General features: G+C 23.3%; 4 protein-coding genes across 4 annotated transcripts; 1 reads left to right on the top strand and 3 right to left on the bottom strand.

Moving 5' to 3' along the window:
* Nucleotides 1–6,360: 6,360 nt before the first annotated feature.
* Nucleotides 6,361–7,518, top strand: PmUG01_14065500 (conserved Plasmodium protein, unknown function; the record flags this gene model as incomplete). The annotated part of the gene is made up of 1 exon (XM_029008238.1): nt 6,361–7,518. The coding sequence occupies one exon, from the start codon at nt 6,361–6,363 to the stop codon at nt 7,516–7,518; it is 1,158 nt and encodes a 385-aa protein (XP_028864548.1).
* A 757-nt stretch (nt 7,519–8,275) lies between these two features.
* Nucleotides 8,276–9,878, bottom strand: RAB2 (ras-related protein Rab-2, putative; the record flags this gene model as incomplete). The annotated part of the gene is made up of 7 exons (XM_029008237.1): nt 8,276–8,322; nt 8,522–8,573; nt 8,676–8,744; nt 8,851–9,052; nt 9,216–9,299; nt 9,527–9,665; nt 9,830–9,878. 7 exons carry the CDS (start codon nt 9,876–9,878, stop codon nt 8,276–8,278), a joined length of 642 nt encoding a protein of 213 aa, XP_028864547.1.
* A 1,309-nt stretch (nt 9,879–11,187) lies between these two features.
* On the bottom strand, nt 11,188–15,229 carry PmUG01_14065300 (conserved Plasmodium protein, unknown function; the record flags this gene model as incomplete). The annotated part of the gene is made up of 8 exons (XM_029008236.1): nt 11,188–13,331; nt 13,533–13,875; nt 14,226–14,332; nt 14,437–14,486; nt 14,564–14,625; nt 14,746–14,865; nt 14,996–15,055; nt 15,206–15,229. The coding sequence occupies 8 exons, from the start codon at nt 15,227–15,229 to the stop codon at nt 11,188–11,190; spliced, it is 2,910 nt and encodes a 969-aa protein (XP_028864546.1).
* A 1,416-nt stretch (nt 15,230–16,645) lies between these two features.
* On the bottom strand, nt 16,646–19,657 carry RIO1 (serine/threonine protein kinase RIO1, putative; the record flags this gene model as incomplete). The annotated part of the gene is made up of 1 exon (XM_029008235.1): nt 16,646–19,657. The coding sequence occupies one exon, from the start codon at nt 19,655–19,657 to the stop codon at nt 16,646–16,648; it is 3,012 nt and encodes a 1,003-aa protein (XP_028864545.1).
* Between the last annotated feature and the right edge of the window lie 1,531 nt (nt 19,658–21,188).

Here is a 21,188-nt window from a genome sequence, read left to right as displayed (position 1 = left end):
ATATATTGATATATTTTGGTAATTTATTTTGTTAATATATGGTAACATATAATATTAATTTTTAATTTAATAATTAAATAAGAAATATAGTATTTTATATTTTAATATATGTTGTTTAACATTAAATGAATATAATTAATTATAGTAAAATAAATAATATATTTAATTTTAATAAATTATATTATTATACATATAATATAAACATATTAATTAAAATAATTAAATATAATATTAAGATAATTATTTATTGGATACAATAATATATAATTATGTATAATCCATTCCAAAATATACTATTTATTATAATTAAATAATAAATAATCATTCTGTATAATTAATTAATAATAATAAAAAAATATATAACTTAAATAATAAAATATATATATTAAGTATTAATTAATTTTGATTTTATTATTATATTAATTAAATAATTTATTATAGATAATATTTTAATAAAAGATTTTATATTGAAATATAAACAATTAAATTGGTAATTAAATGTATAAAAAAAATTATAATATACAAGTTAATTTAAATATATTTATAGATATTAAAATAATATGTTTTAATTAAATATAATAACTCGATTTATAATAACTAACAGATAAGTATAAATAATAATTTTAAATAATATTATTATTTATCAATAATTCACTTCTTTGTGTATTTTTAATAAATAATTTATAAAAATGATATGAAATCAAGAATTATTTTAATTACTTAACTAATTATAATATATATATATATTATATTCTGTAATTTAATTTATTTATAATATAATAATAATTTTTTAATTATACATTTTATTAATAAGTTTATTTTTTGTGTTTTATTTATTTATTTATTTATTTATAATTTATTATATAATTATTTTCATTTGAGTATTTTATTAATATATTTATTATATTTAATTAATATATATTTTTATTTAATAAATTATTAATTACATATAAAATTAAAGTATATTGATATATTTATTTATTTATTTATTTTTAATAATTATTTTTAATTAAATATATATATTTTCTAATTTATATGTGTATTTTATTTAACTAATTTATTTATATGTAAATAATTTATTTTTCATTTTGTTTAACTAATTTATTTATATATAAATAATTTATTTTTCATTTTATCTAATTAATTATTTTTATTTATATATTTAATCACTTATATTTTTTATTTACTAATTTATTTGTTTTATTTGTATATTTATTTATATTTAATTAATTTTATGAAAATAAACTTTATTTAATTATTTAAATAATTAATTAGTTTTATTTTAATGTAATTATTTAATTTAATTAATTAATTTATTTTAATTAATTAATATGTTGTTGTTTTTTTTTTTTCTAATTAATATATTTTATTTGTATTAATTTAATATGTCTATTTTATTTAATTTATGTATTTATATAAATATTTATAAATAAAATGAATGTATAATAATTAAAAAAAAATCAATAAATTATTATTTTATAAAATAAATTATTTAAATTTTATAAATAATAAAATTAATAACCTTTTATATGTAGTATAGAATTAAATTGTTTAGTATATAATTAAATAATGATAGTTATTTAATAGTTTTAGATACTATATTTTTGTTTGAAAATAGCTATGAAGGAACTGAATAAATTTATTATTTAAATTGAAGTAATCATATATATTTTTTTGTTGCATATATATATTGTAAAAACAATCCTCAAAAATTGATAAACATATAAATTATTAATGTACGTAGGAAATATTTTTTTTTAGGATAACTTTAATGAACATATATATAAAATAAGTATGTATTTTAATTTTTGTGTAATGGGGTATATATGTTATGTGTATGTAACTCCTCTATTCCCTATTATTCAATTATTAGTAAAATTATATTAAGTGCATAACCAATAAACATATTTTTAACTTAATATATATTATGCATAATAATGGAGAAAGGTTTATGTTGTAATCACTATTATTTTTTAATCTTTTGATGTATGCCTTTTTTCAATTTAAATAGTGAATAAACGTATTTACGAAGGTCAAATTTTTAATCTATAAGAAAAATCGGAGAATAAATAGTAAACAAAGCATTAAAATTTTATAGAATTTATAAATTAAACATATATATGATGACCTTCTTGTATTTTATTTTAGAATCTAAAAAAATTTATGAAAGAATACTTGTTTAATTTTTCTCATGACTTTCGTACCAAAAGATTATTAAAGATTAAGGAAATCTCATGTCAGTAAACTTTTTTTTTTTTATAGAATAACAAAAATTACAGTGTTTACACAGGGAAAGAAATATTAAGTTATAAGTTAATTACAACAAAAAAAATTTTATATATATTAATGTTATTTGATTAATTTTATAATTTGCAACACAATGTATAAACGCATGTATCTAGAACACGAATCTTTCATTTTTTACGACAAAAAACATAATTCATTATATTGTTTACTCACACATAAGTGTTTTGTTTGGTTGTAATTTCTACAACATGTAATTAGTTTAATATTACTCTTATATAATTTTGCATACTAGTTGCGATGATTATTTCATAAAATATAAATGTTCATTAAATTTTTTCATGAAAGCAGTAAAATTGAAAAAATAAAGCTAGCTTTTGTAATAAGCTTTTTAGTTCATTGTATTAGAACCTTCTAAAAATAAAATGCTCATTTATTTTTACTATTTTTTACTTATATACAAATATAATGGATTCCAAATTCTTATGAATGAACATATTTATTTCATTAGATCACCCTGTCTTTTTCTTCTCCTTTCCCTTTACGTTTTAAATGCATTGTACTAAGTATGAAGTTCGTTCTTTTTTAATGGTAAAATAAAAAATGATTTAAATTGTAATTAAATGCATACCCCTTTTTATTGGAATTCATTATACCTACTTAACTGTTTTACTGAATTATATCCTATTTTAATTTTTGCATTATATGATTAATAATCTCTTAGTTTCTCCGAAATGAAAAAAATTTAGTTGAACAAATGTTTTACATAGTTCTTTATAAATTTTTTCTTTTTTAAGGATAGAAAGACATACTATTTTCTGATATTCTTAAATAATAATATTTTTTACTTCATTATCTACTGTGAAGTCAATTTATTTACTATTATTTTATAATATTTCTTATGCATTTACATTTCTGTTGTTTAAAATACTATAAATAACGTTTTTAATTTTAACCTTATTATACATTCAGTTTCATTATTTTCAAGAATAAACACGTATTGTAACTTTTATATGCGTTATTTTCGTATTGAAACCTGTTTACTATTTTCAGTAAAAGATTATGCTAAAAAATATATTTAATTTTTAAGATTATTATTAAATGTATGATACATTTACACATATTTATTTCCCCCGTTTCTTAATGTAAGTATTAAAAAATTTCCAGTGCTCACTTGAATTTTAATTGTAAGATACTTATACTCATTTTATTTTTTTAAGAATCTGCTTCTTTAATGTTCAAAATACAAATTTCCATATATTTTCCATAGATAATTATCTTCTATATTTTTTCTATCATGGTTCAGATAATTATTTCTAGAAATAATTGTGTAATAAGAGTTTTATCTATTAATAATAATATTTAAAAAATTTTAACATTTATTCCTCAATTGTTATTTTTTGTTTTCCTTTTTAATTACTAAAAAATGGTTACACTTTAATTCATGAAGTTCACTCTCAAATCCCAATAAGATAACATAGAGGCAAAAATAGAACGACTTGTAGTTATTTACTAGGACTATCTTAATTAAATTACAACGTAAAATTTTTTGACCCTCTGCTTACACTATTACACATGAGTAACAGTATATTTATTGTTATAATGTTCTTTTAATATATTTAATTCATATATGTACAATGATAAATACTTTTAAAAGGAATAATTCTGTTGTATTAAAAATATTTAACGAAAAAGTATAGGATTTTAAAACTATAATAATTAAAAGAATAGAGCATTTAATAAATAAAAAATTAAAAAAGAGAAAATTTTAAATTTATTTTTTTTTTTTATTATTAAGGATTATGTAGTTCTATAATAAAAGGATTTGTATATTACTTCTTTTAGTGTTACATGTAATAGTAAAGAAAGCATATTCCTAATATCCCTCTATTTTTTTTATTAAAAAATAAGAAGTTTGAGGGGGAATAAAATTAATTTTTTTCACAAGTTACTATTATAATGCATAATTTTATTTTACAATTTTAACCTTTATTCATATATAAATATAAATAGTCTATTTTAAAATGGATAACCATTTATTGGTTGAATTTTTTGTTAGTGAATATGTACTTCAATTTTTTGAGAACATTTATTGTGCTTAATGTGTGTATAGTAAAAAAGTATTTATTGATACAACAACACAAAAGGAAAATTGTTAGCCGCACTTGAGAAAGCCATATTTATTTTATTTTTTACGTAGAATTTACGGACGATTAAAAATAAGAAAGAGTAAAAATTTTAAAAATATAGAAATGTGTTAATATTAATAAAAAATCTTTTAACATTCTTTTTTTTTCATTATATATACGTATATCTTTACTTATTTTCTTTTATAATTTCAAAAAAAAAAAAATGAGCATGATAATACATCAGTAAAGTAAAAATAAAGAATTTGCTATTAGGGAAATAGTAAATGTAATTATTGTGTAAAACACTTTCTATAACCTTGGTTAATCAATAAAAGTTAAAAAATTTTCATATAAATGCTCCTTTTGTGTTATTTTGAATGAATATACAAACTACATGTGAACACAAATGAAAAAAATAGTAAAACAATAAAATAGTAAACATATATATATATTTTAATAAAAAATAGGTAACTCATATTTTATATAAAATTGCATTAATTACATGTTATTAAAGCCTTCTAAACATTAAGTTTCATTTTACATTAAGAAAAAAAAAAAAAAACTTGGAACAATGTAGAACACATGTTTATAATGTATAAAATAACGTGAAACCAGGATTAGTTTTAAATTTCAATGTATTATGTATATATATATATATACATTTATATTATAATATCATTACATTTCGATATTTACTATGTTGCGTTATGAGAAAAAAGGTCCCATGTGAAAATAATATATAAGAGATTGCAAAAATGTAGTAGTGGGAAAATAAGTTATATTTGTTCTTGAAAAATTTTTAAATTTTGTTTACTATCCGTTGTTGTGGTTCTCATTTATTTACAGATATTTTTATTTTCACGAATTATAGAAAATGATAAAAATTTTATGTGAATAAGAAGTATTTACAAAAATATGTAGTGTAATATGATTTTCCAAGAATAATTATATTATAATTTTGGCTTTTTTTTGCTTACACACTCAAAGTGGAAAATTAAAAAGAGCGAATGGGAATTTTACAGTCTTATGGAAAATATTTATAAATGTTTTTATATTAAGTGTTCACATATACATATATGTATGAAATTAATAACATTTTTAATTATTTTATATTTTAAATTTATAAGCTAGCGAAAAATAGAAAGGAGGTTTGTGTGTAAGCTTTATTTTTATAATAAAGGATGGATATATAAGTTTTCTATAAAGTTAATTTTTTTAAGGTATAATTTTCTCATTTTAACGATAGATCCTATAAAAAAATTTATTTCATTGTTCTTCAAGCCCATGCATGCCATATTTACATGTATATATATATAAGGATTAATTTTTTTTTTTTTTTTTTTTGCACACTGGAAAATAAATGAATATTGCTTGATAAAAATTGTAGAAAAAAAAGCTAGTTCATTATAAAAAAATGAAAATTTATAATTTACAAGCTTAAATTTCAACTTTTACACTTTTCCTTTTTTTTCTTTTTTTTTTTTTCGTGTAGAGCTTATTATTTGTTCCTTACAAGCTTTTCTCTTTTTACTCGTAAGCTATCCTCAAATATGCGGATAAAAATATATGGTGCTATAAATATATTATTTTTCAAAAAAAATTAAAATTATTTAAGAATTTTTTTTATGTTTATTTTTGTCTTACGTTTCTTTATATTCATATAGTCATGATATTATAACATTTTGAAGACACTACCATAATATATGTTCACATTTTTAAAATAAAGTTATATACATTAAGAATTCAATACATGCATAAATGGCCCTATATGTTTTGAATTAATTGTTGAAGTTCAATTTAATGTTTACTTTTAATCTTTTTAAATAACCCGTTTGTTATATTTCATTATTTTATATATCTTCGTTATTTTATTTTGTTTTGTTTTATTTTATTTATTTATTTGTAAAGTTTAATTTTTTTTTGTAAACAATATAATTATGGTTTTTCGTAACGGGAAAATTTAATTTTTTATAACAACCATAAAAAGATGCTATGGAAACATTTTTCAAGGATACCACATGAATTATTGGGAAAAGGAGGATTAAAAAAATTAGCCTTGAAAGTTAGTGTAATTAAGGAAACATTTAAAATAGTTTTGGATCTTATATGCAGGAGTTACTCTACCACAATCTTAAATAAATCTACAACCAAATTTATTAATTTATATACTAAATATATATATAATAATGTATTTGCAATTTTGTGTAATAATACATATTATAAAATTAGCAATTACAAACAACCTATAAGTAATTTTTTTTTAAGAAACAAAATTATCAATAGAAAATTAGAGCGCATAAAAATTACAACATACGAAGATAAAATAATAAAAAAAAAAGGTAATGCAGTGAAAAATAAAACAAATATATATACAGAAGAGATATATGAAAATAATCCAAGTGAGCATTATATAATTGACCTATATAATAATGAAACACATTTAGAACCTGAATATAGTAGTTCTTTCTTTTTAAATAATCAAATTTCCACATGTGAATCGAATTATAACACAACACAATCTAGCGATGATAGTAGAACTAATGAAAATGATGATTTATATAGCAGCTCCTATTTAGAAAATGGAATGTTATCTTATGAGACGTTAGAATATGATGAGGACGAAGCAAATGAAAGTATAAAAAATTGCTATTTATATAATGGGTATACAAATGCAACTACTTATAAAAATTCTGAAGAGTATAAATTTTTAAAGAATCGTTTAAACGACAAAAAAAGGGATTTTGTAAATATAGCGATAGACGTTTCATCACAGTGTTACGACCATCAAGGGGAAGATGAACAAAGCGAAAGTGGAAGTTGCAACAGCAGCAAACGAGAGAAAAACTTGGAAAACAGTGATAAAGAAATAAAAGAGATATATAAAAAAAAAAGAAGAAAAAAAAAAAGAAAAATATATGAGATTTATAACACAGAAACAACAGTAGAGCAAAATATGTACTGTGCAAATTATTTAAACGAGTATTATTCATCTTCATATGATTGTACTAGTGAAGAAAGCGATAATATTAGTAGGAATGATTCTGCAGATAATGACTTTCACGACAATTATTCCGCAGATGTATTTGAAAATGATTGTTTATGTCATTACAGTGCCCACAGTTATGACACTATTCACAGTACATAAAACAAATAAAACTAAGGAATACTAAAAAATTTAATGTGAAAATTCAAGTATCAAAAAAAAAAAAAATAATAAATAAATAATTAAAACATTCATAGTAAGATATTTTTTTTACTGCATTCGCTTATGCGTGTGTATATAATACACATACATACATAATACACACATACAAACTTTATCGTTATACTTTTTTCCTTCATATTCATATGCTCTATAAGCATATACGCATTGATACTTTTTTCTTGTTTCTTATAATATTTTTAAGCGAAGTGAAAATAAACTATTATTTTGCCTATTTCTCTTTTTAAAATTTGCGATTCACGTAGAATGTGAAAATTGGAAAAAAAAAAAAATTAAAAAAAAAAAGAAAAAAAAGTAAATATTTTCTGATTTTCTTTTTTTCCTCTTATTTTAAATTTTAATAAATAAAATTTAAGTAATTTAGAAATATAAAAAAAAAGAAAAAAAGAAAAAAAAAAAATTGCATTTTTAAATATAAATGAACAAATTAATATACACATACACTAAAAAAGAAAAAAAAAAGCAAAAACCAAGAACAATAAATTAAATCATGCAATAAAATATTATTAAAATATAATTTTAAAAAAGAAAAAAAAAACTAACTAGTCATTTTTTTTATGAATAATATTTAATTATAAAGAATGTACATATACATACGCATATAAAAATGTATATACATATACACATATATATACATGAAAATACTGTAAAAAAGCATGCCAGTGGTCATTACAAAAACTTAACAACAGCTAAATGATGATCTTGATTCCGGTAAAGAAGGCATATCTTAAAGTAAAATAAAGTAAAACAAAATAAACAAAATAAAACTGAATAAAGTAAAATAAATTAAAGCAAAATAAAATAAAACGAAATAAACAAAATGAAGCTGAAATAAAGCAAAACATAAATGTAATTAATAAAGAAACAAAATAATATTGTGGAGTATACAGTGGATGTATTATGTACCCATTTGCGAATTTTTTACCTAATTTCACTCTTGAGTACTGGTTAGTTGGCCCATATTTAATTCCATACGACTACAAAGGTGAACATTTTTACGGAATACCACATATGTTTAAGCTTACGTGTGTATATGTACACTAGCATATACAAGTATATATAAAAAAACTAAATATTACCTCGTTGCTCAAGTCATAAACATCTTCTAGGATATTATCATATATTTTCCGTGCAGTGTAAATAAAAGCCTAAAAAAAAAAAAAAAAAAAAAAAAAAGGAGTAATCAAAAAATAAATGTTATAAATAATGTTCTATTTGAATGGAATAAAAATCAAAAATTAAATATTTTAGTACTTCTTCAACATTTTTTGCTGTTTTTGCAGAAGTTTCTAAAAATATTAATCCATTTTGTCTAGCAAATTGTGCACCTTCTTCTACTGAAACTTCTCTTCTTTCTAAATCACATTTATTTCCCACTAAAATAATTGCCATATGTGGGTTTGAATTCTGTCGTACTTCATCTAACCATCTGTTTAAATGGTTAAATGTTTCTCTTCTATTTGTAAAAAAAAAAAAAAAAAAAAAAGTAAAAAATTTTAAATTATACTACACATAATATATAATACAACAACTGACCTTTTTCATTACAAACCTCACTACAAATTTATTACTAAATATAAACATTTTATCATATCTAAAGAAAACTTATGCATATCTACCGAGTAATATCATAAACTAATAATGCTCCCGCTGCACCACGATAATATGACCTCGTTATTGATCTAAAGGATTCTTGACCTGCACTAATTCGAGGGGGGAAAAGGAAAAAAAAAAAAATTAAGCAGATAATTTAACTTATAATTGAATGTATTATTATGCTCTTTAGTAAATTGTGGCTTCTTCAGAAAATGATACAAGAACAACATTTCACATTACAGAGCATCTTCAGATTTACTATACACATATATACAAGTACAAACATACATACATATATGCATACGTATTGTTGTTTTTCTTTTTGTATGCATACGTATCCCATATTTGAAGTTTTATTTGTTTATTGTCTAAGTTAATTAATCTTGCCCCAAATTCTACACCTATTGTTAAATCATGATCTGCTCTAAATCTTTTGTCTGTAAATTGTAATAAAAGACAACTTTTTCCGACTCCTTCAAAAAAAAAAAAAAAATAAATAAATAAAAATAAATATGCAAATAAACAAATGCACAAATAAATAAATGTTTTTATAAATACATACATAAAAAATAATATTGATATTTTTTGTTCTGAACACTTAAATGAATAATATTTTTATTTCGGTTTTTTAAATTACCCGTATCACCAATTATTATATACTTAAACAAATATTCATAAGGAGACATTGTTTTTGTTTATGTTCTCTCTCTTTTTTTTTTTTTTAATTTTTTTATACTTCAAAACAATTTATTATCATTGGTTATATCGAACTTGTTTAATTCTTAAATTGATTAAAAAATTTTACGATATAACAAAAAATATTATAGTCTAATTTCTGACTTATTCTATATATATATATTTATATATACATAAGCACATTATGTACATGTGTATGATATATATATATCTATATATACTTAACTGCGCCCATACTTTCGAGTACATATTGCTTTTAAAAAAAATTTACACATATTATACATAATAAAAATATTACTAAAATATACAATTTGTTGATCTATTTGCATTTTATTTACTATTTTTATTTTTAATTCTGTGTTTTTGTTCAACAGAAAAACACAAAGTTAAAGAATATTATATTGTATATACATACATACGAACGTATATATGTTACATATATATATATGTTCATTTATTGAAGGTATCTATTAATTTCACTTTCCCTTCCATTTTTTGCTTTTTTATAATATATTTTATAATTAAAAAAAAAAAAAAATGGAAAAGTGATAAATTGTACTTACAATTTTTTTGAATGAATAATTAAATATATACATATTAAAATATATACGTATCAAAATATATACGTATCAAAATATATACGTATCAAAATATATACGTATCAAAATATATACGTATAAAAATATACATGTACATATAATATAATTAAAAAAATAACTAACAAAACAAAAATTGAAAAAATAGGAAAAATAAAATTCATACGAGAAATAATATAAATAAAAAAAATATATTTATTTAATTAGGAATAAGTAAAATGTAAAATCTAATTAAAAGTTAAAAAAATTTTATATTAATTTATTTAAATATATATATATATGCATATATATATAAATCATTTTTATGTATCTATTTTTATATTAGAAATGTGAAATTTACCGTCAGCAATGTTAAAATTACTAAAAAAAAAAAATATAAAAGTATGAAAGTATAAGAAACAATTGTCAATTTCATTATGTAAAAAAAAAAAAAAAAAATTTAAATATAAAAAAAACAAAACAAAGCAAAACAATACGAAACAATACGAAACAATACGAAACAAAACGAAACAAAAATTTTAAAATTGTTCACAAACCTTTTTTATATTACAAAAAAAAAAAAAAAAAAAAAAAAGGGGAAAAAGAGTGAAACATGTAAATAAAAGGAAAGGGAAGCAGAAGAACAAATAAAGAAGAAAAAGATTTAAATCTTTTAAAATTAATTTGAACATTTTAACACATATATTGTTATTTATTAAACATTTCAAATTTTTGTATAACGGGATATTCTGTGAGAACGTGTGCACGATAAATTTATATCATTATATTGAATTATATTATCGTTGGACAAGTTACATAGCTGTTTAATTTCTTTTTTTAAGAAGGTGCATCTATTTTCAGATTTCTTTCTCTCAGATTTATCAATGAATTTCTTTCCATGCAATATATTCTCGCTGTCTCCTTCAAATATACCAATACCTTGTTCATAAATATTTTTAATACATGTTTTTTTATTTGTCTGTGATTTTCCTTTTATGCTATAATTTTTATTGTTACTGCTTGTTTTATTATTACCTGCGCTGTTCATGAAAGGGTTCCTTTTGACTATTCTTTCGTGTATGAGTGATGAACAGTGTTGTTGTGCTTTATATTTTTCCTTTTTACGAATAAATTTATTTTCCCTTTCTATTTTGTTCATTATCCTTTTATTTTTGTTTATCTCATTTGTGCGAGGAATACAATTATTCCTTCTTCTAATTGTTGCTTTGCCACGTTCCTTCTTGTGATCTTTTTTTTTATCGGCTCCATCTATGTCCATATTTTGGTCTGTATCTCTAAGTGTACTTTCTCCCGTATTATCACTCTTATCTGCACCAGTATCTTTACCCGTATCTTTACGTTCATCCTCCTCTTTCTTTTCCTCTTCCCTCGCTTCACAGTTAACATCGTCGAAAAACACAAACTTTGAAATATTTTTTGAGCACAGCTTTATTTTTTTTGCATCATTATCCATCGTTGCAGTATCGTTCTTTTTACAATCATCAATGCTCATTTGATTTATTTCTATATTGCTGTCATCGGACGTATTTTTTTTTTTTCGTTTTCCTGCGATATTCCTATTGTCTTTAGTATTCATTACAGTAAAGGGATTATTAGGGTGGTTACCTAGCTGTTGTTCGTCTATAATATTATAACATTTATTTTGATTTTCCCTAGAATATTTTATCTCATTACAATTTATCACTTTTTTTTCTTTATTCGCGTTATTCGCCATGTCCATATTTTCTTCAATTAATTTGTCTGTATATGTTGAAGGCTTTCCTTGACCTACGCTCTGTTTAGATACATTTACGGAGGTTCCCTCATGAGTGGTATTACTACATGATAATGCACTTATTCCGGTTTCTTGTTTCTCCATTAAATTTGTTCCAAGGGAAGATCTTTTTCCTAAATCATTAATTTTTGAATTTTCACTCAACTCGATATTCTCAGGTTTAAAATTTGTTCCAATGGATCGTGGCATTTTACATGCATTCGTAGTGCTTTTTTTATTTTCTGCATTTCTTTTTGCAGTTTTCCTGATCACTTTATTCATATTTAGTAAAATGTTTCTACTATTTTCCTTGTTCTCCTTAATAGGGATAATACTTTCATTATTGTTTATATTTTCATATAAGACCTCCTCACTTGAACTCATACTCACTTGCACATTATTTACTTCCTTATTATTAATTATGAGAAAAGTTTTTTTTTCTTTATTTCTTTTATCATCTTTTGTTTCCTTTTGTGCAGTTAAATTGATGAATAATTTATCATTATGCTTGATGATGTCACAGTCATTTAAATTTATTAATATATGATCCTTTCCGTCTAATGTTTCTATATCCATATCTCTTTCTTTTTTCCTTTTTTTCTTTTTTTTTCCTACAGAATCCATTTCGTTATTTTTTACAACACCTCCTCCGTTATGTTTGATGGCTGTTTCTCTTTCCTGTTGTATATTTTCTTTATTTCTTTCGTGCGACTGTTCAATCTCCTTTTCTAGTACATACTCTTTATTTTTTTCTACAGTATTGTAGATCATGGTGCTTGCATTTCCTTTTTCTGGGTCATGTTTCTGACCCTCATTCGTATCTTCTTTTTTTGTGTTTCCTACTTCTACATCTGCTTCTACTTCTTCTACTTTTTTTCTTTCTTTTTCATTTTGTTCGTCTTTTTTTTCTTTTTCTTTTTCTTCCTCATGTTCTTTATCGTTCTTGATACTCATTTCTGTAGTGCCCACCTCATCTACTACATCTGGATTATGTTTTAAATTGTTATCTTTTTCAAACGAGTCTTTTAACTCGTTTAGGTATTCACTCAATGTTATATATTGCACGTCATTTTTTAAGTTAGGCACATTATACGCTAAAAAGGGGAAAATCAAAAGAGGTAGAAGAAGGAGTAAATATATTTCAAGGGTGAATTGTAAGAAGTTAAATAAAAAAAAAAAAAAAAAGCGCCATTAGATCATCACATGTGGTGATATACAATAGTAGGTTTAAGTGCAGTACATCAACATGGGAAAAAAAAAAAAAATATATATATATATACCCGCTTTAATTGTACTGGAATATTTATTCGAAATGGAACTTATACTTGTTAAAAATTTTTCAATTATATTTTCTTTATTCATATATTTATCATTAAGAGGAAAAAGATTTTCCGAAAAAAAAAAAAAATACAACGCTTCCAATTCTTCATACGTTAATAAATATAAGGTTGAGACAAATTCTATTTCAAGTTTAATTAAACTGTAATCATTAAAAGATTCTTTTTGAGTTTCCTGCTGCTTTATCTTCAGATTCACCTTCTTCTCCTTCTCCTCCTTTTCTTTCTCTTTCTCTATACGTTTTTTTACATCGAAATTGTTGATAAAATTTAGTCTGTCGTCTGAGGTTCTCTCATTAAGCTTGCACCAAAAAAGGAAAAGGGAGATGTGTTCATGTATACATATTTGTACATGCATGCATCTATATGCTCATATGATAAAATGTTTGTAACAAATTTGCGCTCATTAAAAGGAGTTCAAAATGGATCACTTAAAAATTGCAATTTACTTATTTTTATGGGAACTTATTAAAAAAAGACTAATATTACGAAAACACAGATTTCCATATTTTCTTAACTTAGGATATTAAAAATAATGAGAGTATGAAAAATGAAACATAAAAAATAGCGATTTACTACACATACATTATGCATATATATATATATATGTATATATAACAAATATTAGCAAATAAAATTATAAAAAGATACCTTTAGTTCTTCTACAACACTTGATTTTAAGCCATGATTAAATGTAACCATGTGGTATAACACGCTGTTTTTCTTTTTAAAGAGCTGTTTATCTCTACAGTAAATACCTTTAAAAGGGGACACAAACAAATAAATATATTAATATATGTACATGCATACATATATGCGTGTATATATGCTTTTTTTTTATTCCGTGTTAATTTTAAGTTACACTGAAAACCCAATTTTTTTTTATCTTTTTTATTTAAAACATTTATGTACCTGAAAAGTATATATAAATTAATAATAAATTTACATGTTTCAGTTATTGCATTAAACCGTGTTATATATGACTTTACCTTAATCCGCTTATCGAATCAGTTTCCCAAGTGTAGGACACATTAAACGACGGATTTTTGTCCTAATTTAAGCGAAAAGTTGAACTTGTACCATTTTTGCGCATACAAGTAAATATGTACATATACACATATGCATATTATTTCCTTGTAAGGGGAAAAAATTGAATTGAAATTCGTTTTACATTTTGCTTCGTATGCTTTTCCTTATTTTCTGTCTTATTGTCTGATACAGTATCACTGTTTTTTAGTGATGACTCTTTTATTAAATCTTTTAAAAAAAACTTAGTTATTCCATTATGTTCCTAAATTAAGTAAAAAACATAAACAAGCACTGGTATCAGTGTTAACAAGTATGGACCTTGCTTCTTATGTATATACTGTTTTTATTTTATTTTGTGTATGTCTTATTTCATCTTGTTGTTATTTTGCTACCTTAGAATATTCAGTAGTTCTTTGCCTATGGCTTACTCCCTTTAAACTACTAATAGGATACTAATAAATAGCGAAAAAGGACAAAAAAACACTTTGTAAAAACTGCAATTTCCCAAAAATAAAATTTAATAAAACAAAATAAAGCATAACAAATTAAAACATGATAAAATAAAAGATGACAAAATAAAAGATGACAAAATAAAAGATGACAAAATAAAATATATTTTTGTTCATTGCGTCTTTAAATTTATCACTTCACAAAAGTCCATTTTTTTATGCGGAATTTAATCAAAAGAAATAGTGACAAGATTGGTAAGACACATTTTTTTTTTAAAAAAAAAAGGAAAATTTATTTGTTCATAGTTTTTAATTTGTTCGTTTTTTTTTTTTATCCGCATTCACTACATATGTGCGAGAACAAAAACAAGAAAAAACAATTAAAAAAGGGCGAAAAAAACAAGGAAACAGAATAAAAAACAAACAGAAAGGAAAAAGAAAAAAAGGAAAACATACGAAAACACAGAAACGTAGTTTGTAATGGATAAAGTTTTATTTTATTTTTTTTTTTTTTATCTTATTAGTAAAAGTTCAGATGAAAGTGAATGCACTTATAAAGTATCACTCATTTCATAGTTTCTATCTCGCTTTATACTATCAACTATTTTTTGATCTTTTTATTTTTTAGTTATTTTTAGCAAAAAAAATAAATAATGTTGCACAAATAACCAAAGTGGCAAATAAAAAAAAAAAAAAAAAAAAAAAAAGATGTATACACGCAAGTACTACACATATGGGTGCACGTGCATCAAATATATATGATTGATATAGAGTAAAAAAAAAAAAAAAAGTGAAGGTATATCTTTATATTTAGAGATAATTAAAAAGTATTTTTTTGCTTGAAAAGGTTTAAAGATGTAAAAGTAAAAAGTGTCTCAAAAATGTCTCATTTGCGCGTTTTTGAAAGACGCAGTTTACGAAAGAAAAATTAGATAAATTTTAATGTATGAATAAAATGCATACATTTCAGCTGTTTATAATGTAAAAAAAAAAAAAAAAAATGGAAAATTATTAACATGCAATAAAAAAATTTTAATAAAAGCAAAAGTAAAACAAATACATTAAAAAGAAATTGTTGTAAAAAAGAATAAATGAAGAGATATTTGATATATTATCTATACGATAGAACAAATATAAAAAGGATAACATAGAAAAATAGAAATCTAATATTTTCACAAATGTTAAACATTTTAACTAGTACAAATGAAAAAAAAAAAAAAAAATGCCATATATTATTTTATACATCATCATCAGTTAAAATTATGCACAGAGAATAATTTTATGAACATGTTAAGTTGTTAACCACTAAGTATATTCATTTAATAACTGTTGTTTTCCACCAACGTACCTTGTGCTTATTCATAAAAATTATAGAGCGTATTAACCATACACAGGATTAACGTAAAAAAATTCATAAAATTCTTGTGTTTCCATCAGTGTGTATACACATAAAAAATTTGCTTATGTTTTTACTTTTAAAATTTATCTCTACAGAGAAATATATGTTTATATATGTATATGCATATATATATATATATATAAATACTCACCAAAATTTTTCTTTTTTTTTTTCTTAATTTTTTAGGCGGATCCTTATTTATTTTTCGAGTGGACCTTCTTTTTTTTCTTTTTTTTCTGATACTTGGGAATTTTATGTTTCCTTCTTTCTCGATTTTGTATTTTCACTAGCTTGCTCCATTCTTTTCTTGTAACGCCTTCAGGAATTATTCCTTTGAATTTGATTTCTTCATGTTCACTTTGCAAACAACAGTTCTCATTGTTCGATTGGTCTGATTTATGCTCATCCGACTGGTCTAATTTGTGTACATCCGACAGATATGATTCATGCACATCCAACAGATCTGATTCATGCACATCCAACAGATCTGATTTATGCACATCCGACAGATCTGATTTATGCACATCCGACAGATCTGATTCACGCACATGCGATAAGTCGTTTAAAGAAGTCAAATTTTCAAACGGTTTTGACAATTTTTTGCCGTTCAATAATGACAGCATTGTTTCTTCCTTATAGTTCTTACGATTCTCTTTATCTTCTCCATTTTCCCTGTGTTCATCGTTCCCATCGTGCTCATCATGCTGATCACACCCATCATATACATCCTCTTCACAGCTCTCTTTATGTGCAGAATCTTCTCTCTGTATGTGCTTGATTTTACAACTTCCTGTGGCTTCTCCTCTTTGCGCAAGATATATGGTGCCTTTATTATTGAGGTGCTCTCTACGAATTTCATTATCAAAATGTGTGGCAACAACACATTTATTGAGTTCGTTCCGATCACACCGTTCTATGAATTCACTATGGGTGTTATTTGTTTTTTTATGACTCGTATCCATATTATCGTTTCCATTATTTGAGACAAACTGACTAACCACTGATTTTCCTTTTTTCAAAAGTTTCAAGTCTTTTTCAATAGCTCTGAGATCTGTAATTTCATTCAAATATGCCGGGATCCATGAACGTAAGAACACTTGTTCTTCTATTTCATCTTTGTGAGAACAATACTTTTTAAAATGTAACTCATTATTTTTTTCTACAGCAATTTTTGTTACATAATAACATGTAGCTCTTTTTAATTTTTCAAAATAAATTCGATTTGTTCGTATCTTTTTAAAGTCCAATTTAGGTATACAAGTAGTATTTTTTATTAAGCCATAAATTTGAAGGTACATTATTTCCAAAGGATTTACAAATATTTTCTTTTTATCCTTTTCAATAAAATGTGATATATCTTCAGGTAAGTTGGAACTTACAATATAATCAAATAATTTTTTCAAAGGTAAAATATGCACTTTACTATAGAACTTTTCATTTACTAAGCTAGCAATGGGAGTATTATTATTACTACCATGATGTAGTGCGTCACGAGATGGTAGTACATTGTTATTACAGTTCATTTTTGCCGTATTTTTGTATATATAGCTTTTTTGGATCCTTGAAATGTAATCTTCATTGAGATTCTTACAGTCGTATTCGTTACATAATTGGTGCGTGCCATTATTATTATTATCATCATCAACATCAACATTACCGCTATCACCACTACCATCAACATTGCCACCATCACCTCTTTTCTCCTCCTTTCCAACATTTCCGATCTTTTTTTTAAAAAAGTTTGTAATGTTCAAGCAATCTCTTTTTAAAAACTCTAAGGCGAATGGATGATCATGTTCCATTGATTGGGAGACATCAATAATATAAATATGATTACAAAAATAAAGTAAATTATATTCGGAAAAATCTGCATGCACAAGTTTACAATTACAAAATAGTAATCGTAAAATGCAAATACATTCAACATATAATTCTTTCCATTTTATTACACTCAAATTTAAATCTTTCATTTTTGGACACGCCCTATCTAAAGTACCTAACATACTCATTACAATAACATTACTTTTTAAAACTAACGGATATGGGCATCTTAATCCGTGTATTAATATTCGTCTTAAATTTCGAAATTCTTTTTCTGACCATTGTTTTACCATTTTTCTGGGGTTTCTATTTTTGGTATAGGCATTTCTAAATCGAAATTCTCCTTCCATATATTGTGATCTCTTTTTAAAAATTAGGATAGACGTATTATACACTTTCGTGGCAAAAGATATGACCACTTGTTTTTTTTTTTTTTTTTTCTCTTTAAATATGGTAGAAATATAATTGTCATTTTTATATTTCATTTTACTTATTTTTCCTAAAATATCTATTATATCAAAAGTTTCCTCTGACTCCCTTAGCATAACTACGTCCTCCATTTTCATATCTTCCCTTTTTTCGGAATGGCTATGTGAAATTTGTCTTCTGGGCGAATAGTTCTCTTGTCCGAGGTTAACGTATCCTTCTGCCTCACAACTTCCTGGGGATTCGTTTCCGTTGGGAAGTGCGCTGTAGTCGCATTGTTCACTTCCTTCGTACAACTCATATTCTTCTCTTTTTTCCATTTCTTCCATATCTTCCATTTCTTCATTTTCTTCCACTTTTTCAATTTCTTCATTTTCTTCCATTTCTTCCATTTCTTCCATTTCTTCCATTTCTTCCATTTCTTCATTTTCTTCCATTTCTTCCATTTCTTCCATTTCTTCCATTTCTTCCATTTCTTCCATTTCTTCATTTTCTTCCACTTTTTCAATTTCTTCATTTTCATCCGTTTCTTCAAGTTCTTCTATTTCTTCCCTTTCTTCCCATTCATCCCCTCTCCCACTGGGGGCACTATCCCCCCTGCGATTGTACCTTTTTTCCATATACGTTAACAATATTTCTTCCACATAATGCAGTTCTTCATTATTTAAAATTTTGAGTGAATTAAAAACATAGGCCTCTTTTCCAGAACTAACAACTCCATATATTTCATTTAATAAATTATCTTTTAACTTTTTTAAAATAAGTAACGTTCTATTATCAAGCACTGAATTTACTGTAGCTCTTTTGTCTCTTGTTAAACCTCTGTTCCTAAATTTACTGCTAAGTTTTTCTCCTTCCTTAAGTGAAACTTTTACTTCGTTGCTTATCTTTTTTGAGTAACCATAATTTTCGAACTTTCCATAAGAATAATCTGTTTCCTTTTTTTTTCGTTTGAGCATTCTTTGGTTTTGATTCCCTCAACACTTATCCTTTAAACATACACTAATAATGGAACACACAGTAAACAACGATGAACAATCAACTACTGCTGTGACGTATGCAAATTTTTCTCCTCAAAGCTATTTTATTATTTTGTGTTCTCTTAATTTTTTCATATTAATTTTTTTTTTTTTTTTTTTCTAAAAAAATAATTTTTCACAATATCCTTTGAATGCAAAAATTAATTTTTAAATAAATCAAAACATTTTTGAACTTTACCTGAGTTTTAGGACTCTTCATTTATTATATAAAAATGTATATGCATATTTTTACATATATTTATATACTCTTCAGTAAAAAAAAAAAAGGCCATACTATATACGTGACGTATATTTTTTTCAACTTGTATTTATCTGTAGGTGGGTATTCTTTTTTATATCTATAAAAAAATGTACCCACTAATTTTTGTTGTGCTGCTTTGAGAATTAACACCGTTATTATATTTGTATGTATATATGTGCTGCTTATATATATAGCGCGTACATCTAAGTTAAATATGTACATACTTGTACATATCCAATTACTGCTTTTTCGTTTTACCTGCTTCTTTATTCTTTTTATTTATTATATTATATTATATTATTTTATATTATATTATATTATATTGTTTTTTTTTTTTTTTTTTTTTTTTTTTATTATCTATGCTTCACTAAAATATGTACATATGTATCGAATGTTATTATATGTGCATTCACATATAACATTTATATCTTTAATTATGTTTTTACATATTCTCATTTTTACAGTTATATTTACATTTTTCTCTTTGAAAAAAAAAAAAAAGAAAAGAAAAAGGTTTACAACAGTTTTAATCATTTTTCAAAATTTTCATAAACACAAAATAAAGTTAGTAAAATTAGCGATTTACAAAATTTACGAATATAACTTTTATTTTATACTTACCATTAACATTAAAAAACAAAATTATTCTGACATTGTAAGAAAAAAGTATTTAAAAAAAAAAAAAAAAAAAAAAAAAACTAGGTATACATGCATGTTCGTGTGCATATACACATACAAATATCATATTGTTTACCACTTAAATATAATTAAAAAAAAGAAATTTATTGTACTTTTTTGGCTACTAGTTTCACTACCACTTCGCTGTGGTTTTACTGCTTTTTTTCTGCTTTTTTGCTGCTTTTTTGCTGCTTTTTTTCTGCTTTTTTGCTGCTTTTTTTCTGCTTTTTTGCTGCTTTTTTGCTGCTTTTTTTCTGCTTTTTTGCTGCTTTTTTTCTGCTTTTTTGCTGCTTTTTTGCTGCCTTTTTGCTGCTCTTTCGCCGCTATGATAATGCTCCCATGACGCTAATTTCCGTCTTCTTCATGAGAGCTTTCTCTCATATCTTGGCTTTTTTTCAACATTTATGTTTTTCCTTGTATTTATTTTTACTTCTTTCCCTTTTTTTATATGATGTTGCTCTTTCACTGATCAAAAAGAAAACATGAACATATCATAATTTATAAGTTGAAATAGCTGTACAGTACATAACG

The sequence above is a fragment of the Plasmodium malariae genome (assembly GCF_900090045.1).
Source record: "Plasmodium malariae genome assembly, chromosome: 14".
NCBI lineage: Eukaryota > Apicomplexa > Aconoidasida > Haemosporida > Plasmodiidae > Plasmodium > Plasmodium malariae.
The sequence above is the reverse complement of the archived record's forward strand: the minus strand, read 5'-3'. Positions and strand labels throughout refer to the sequence as shown.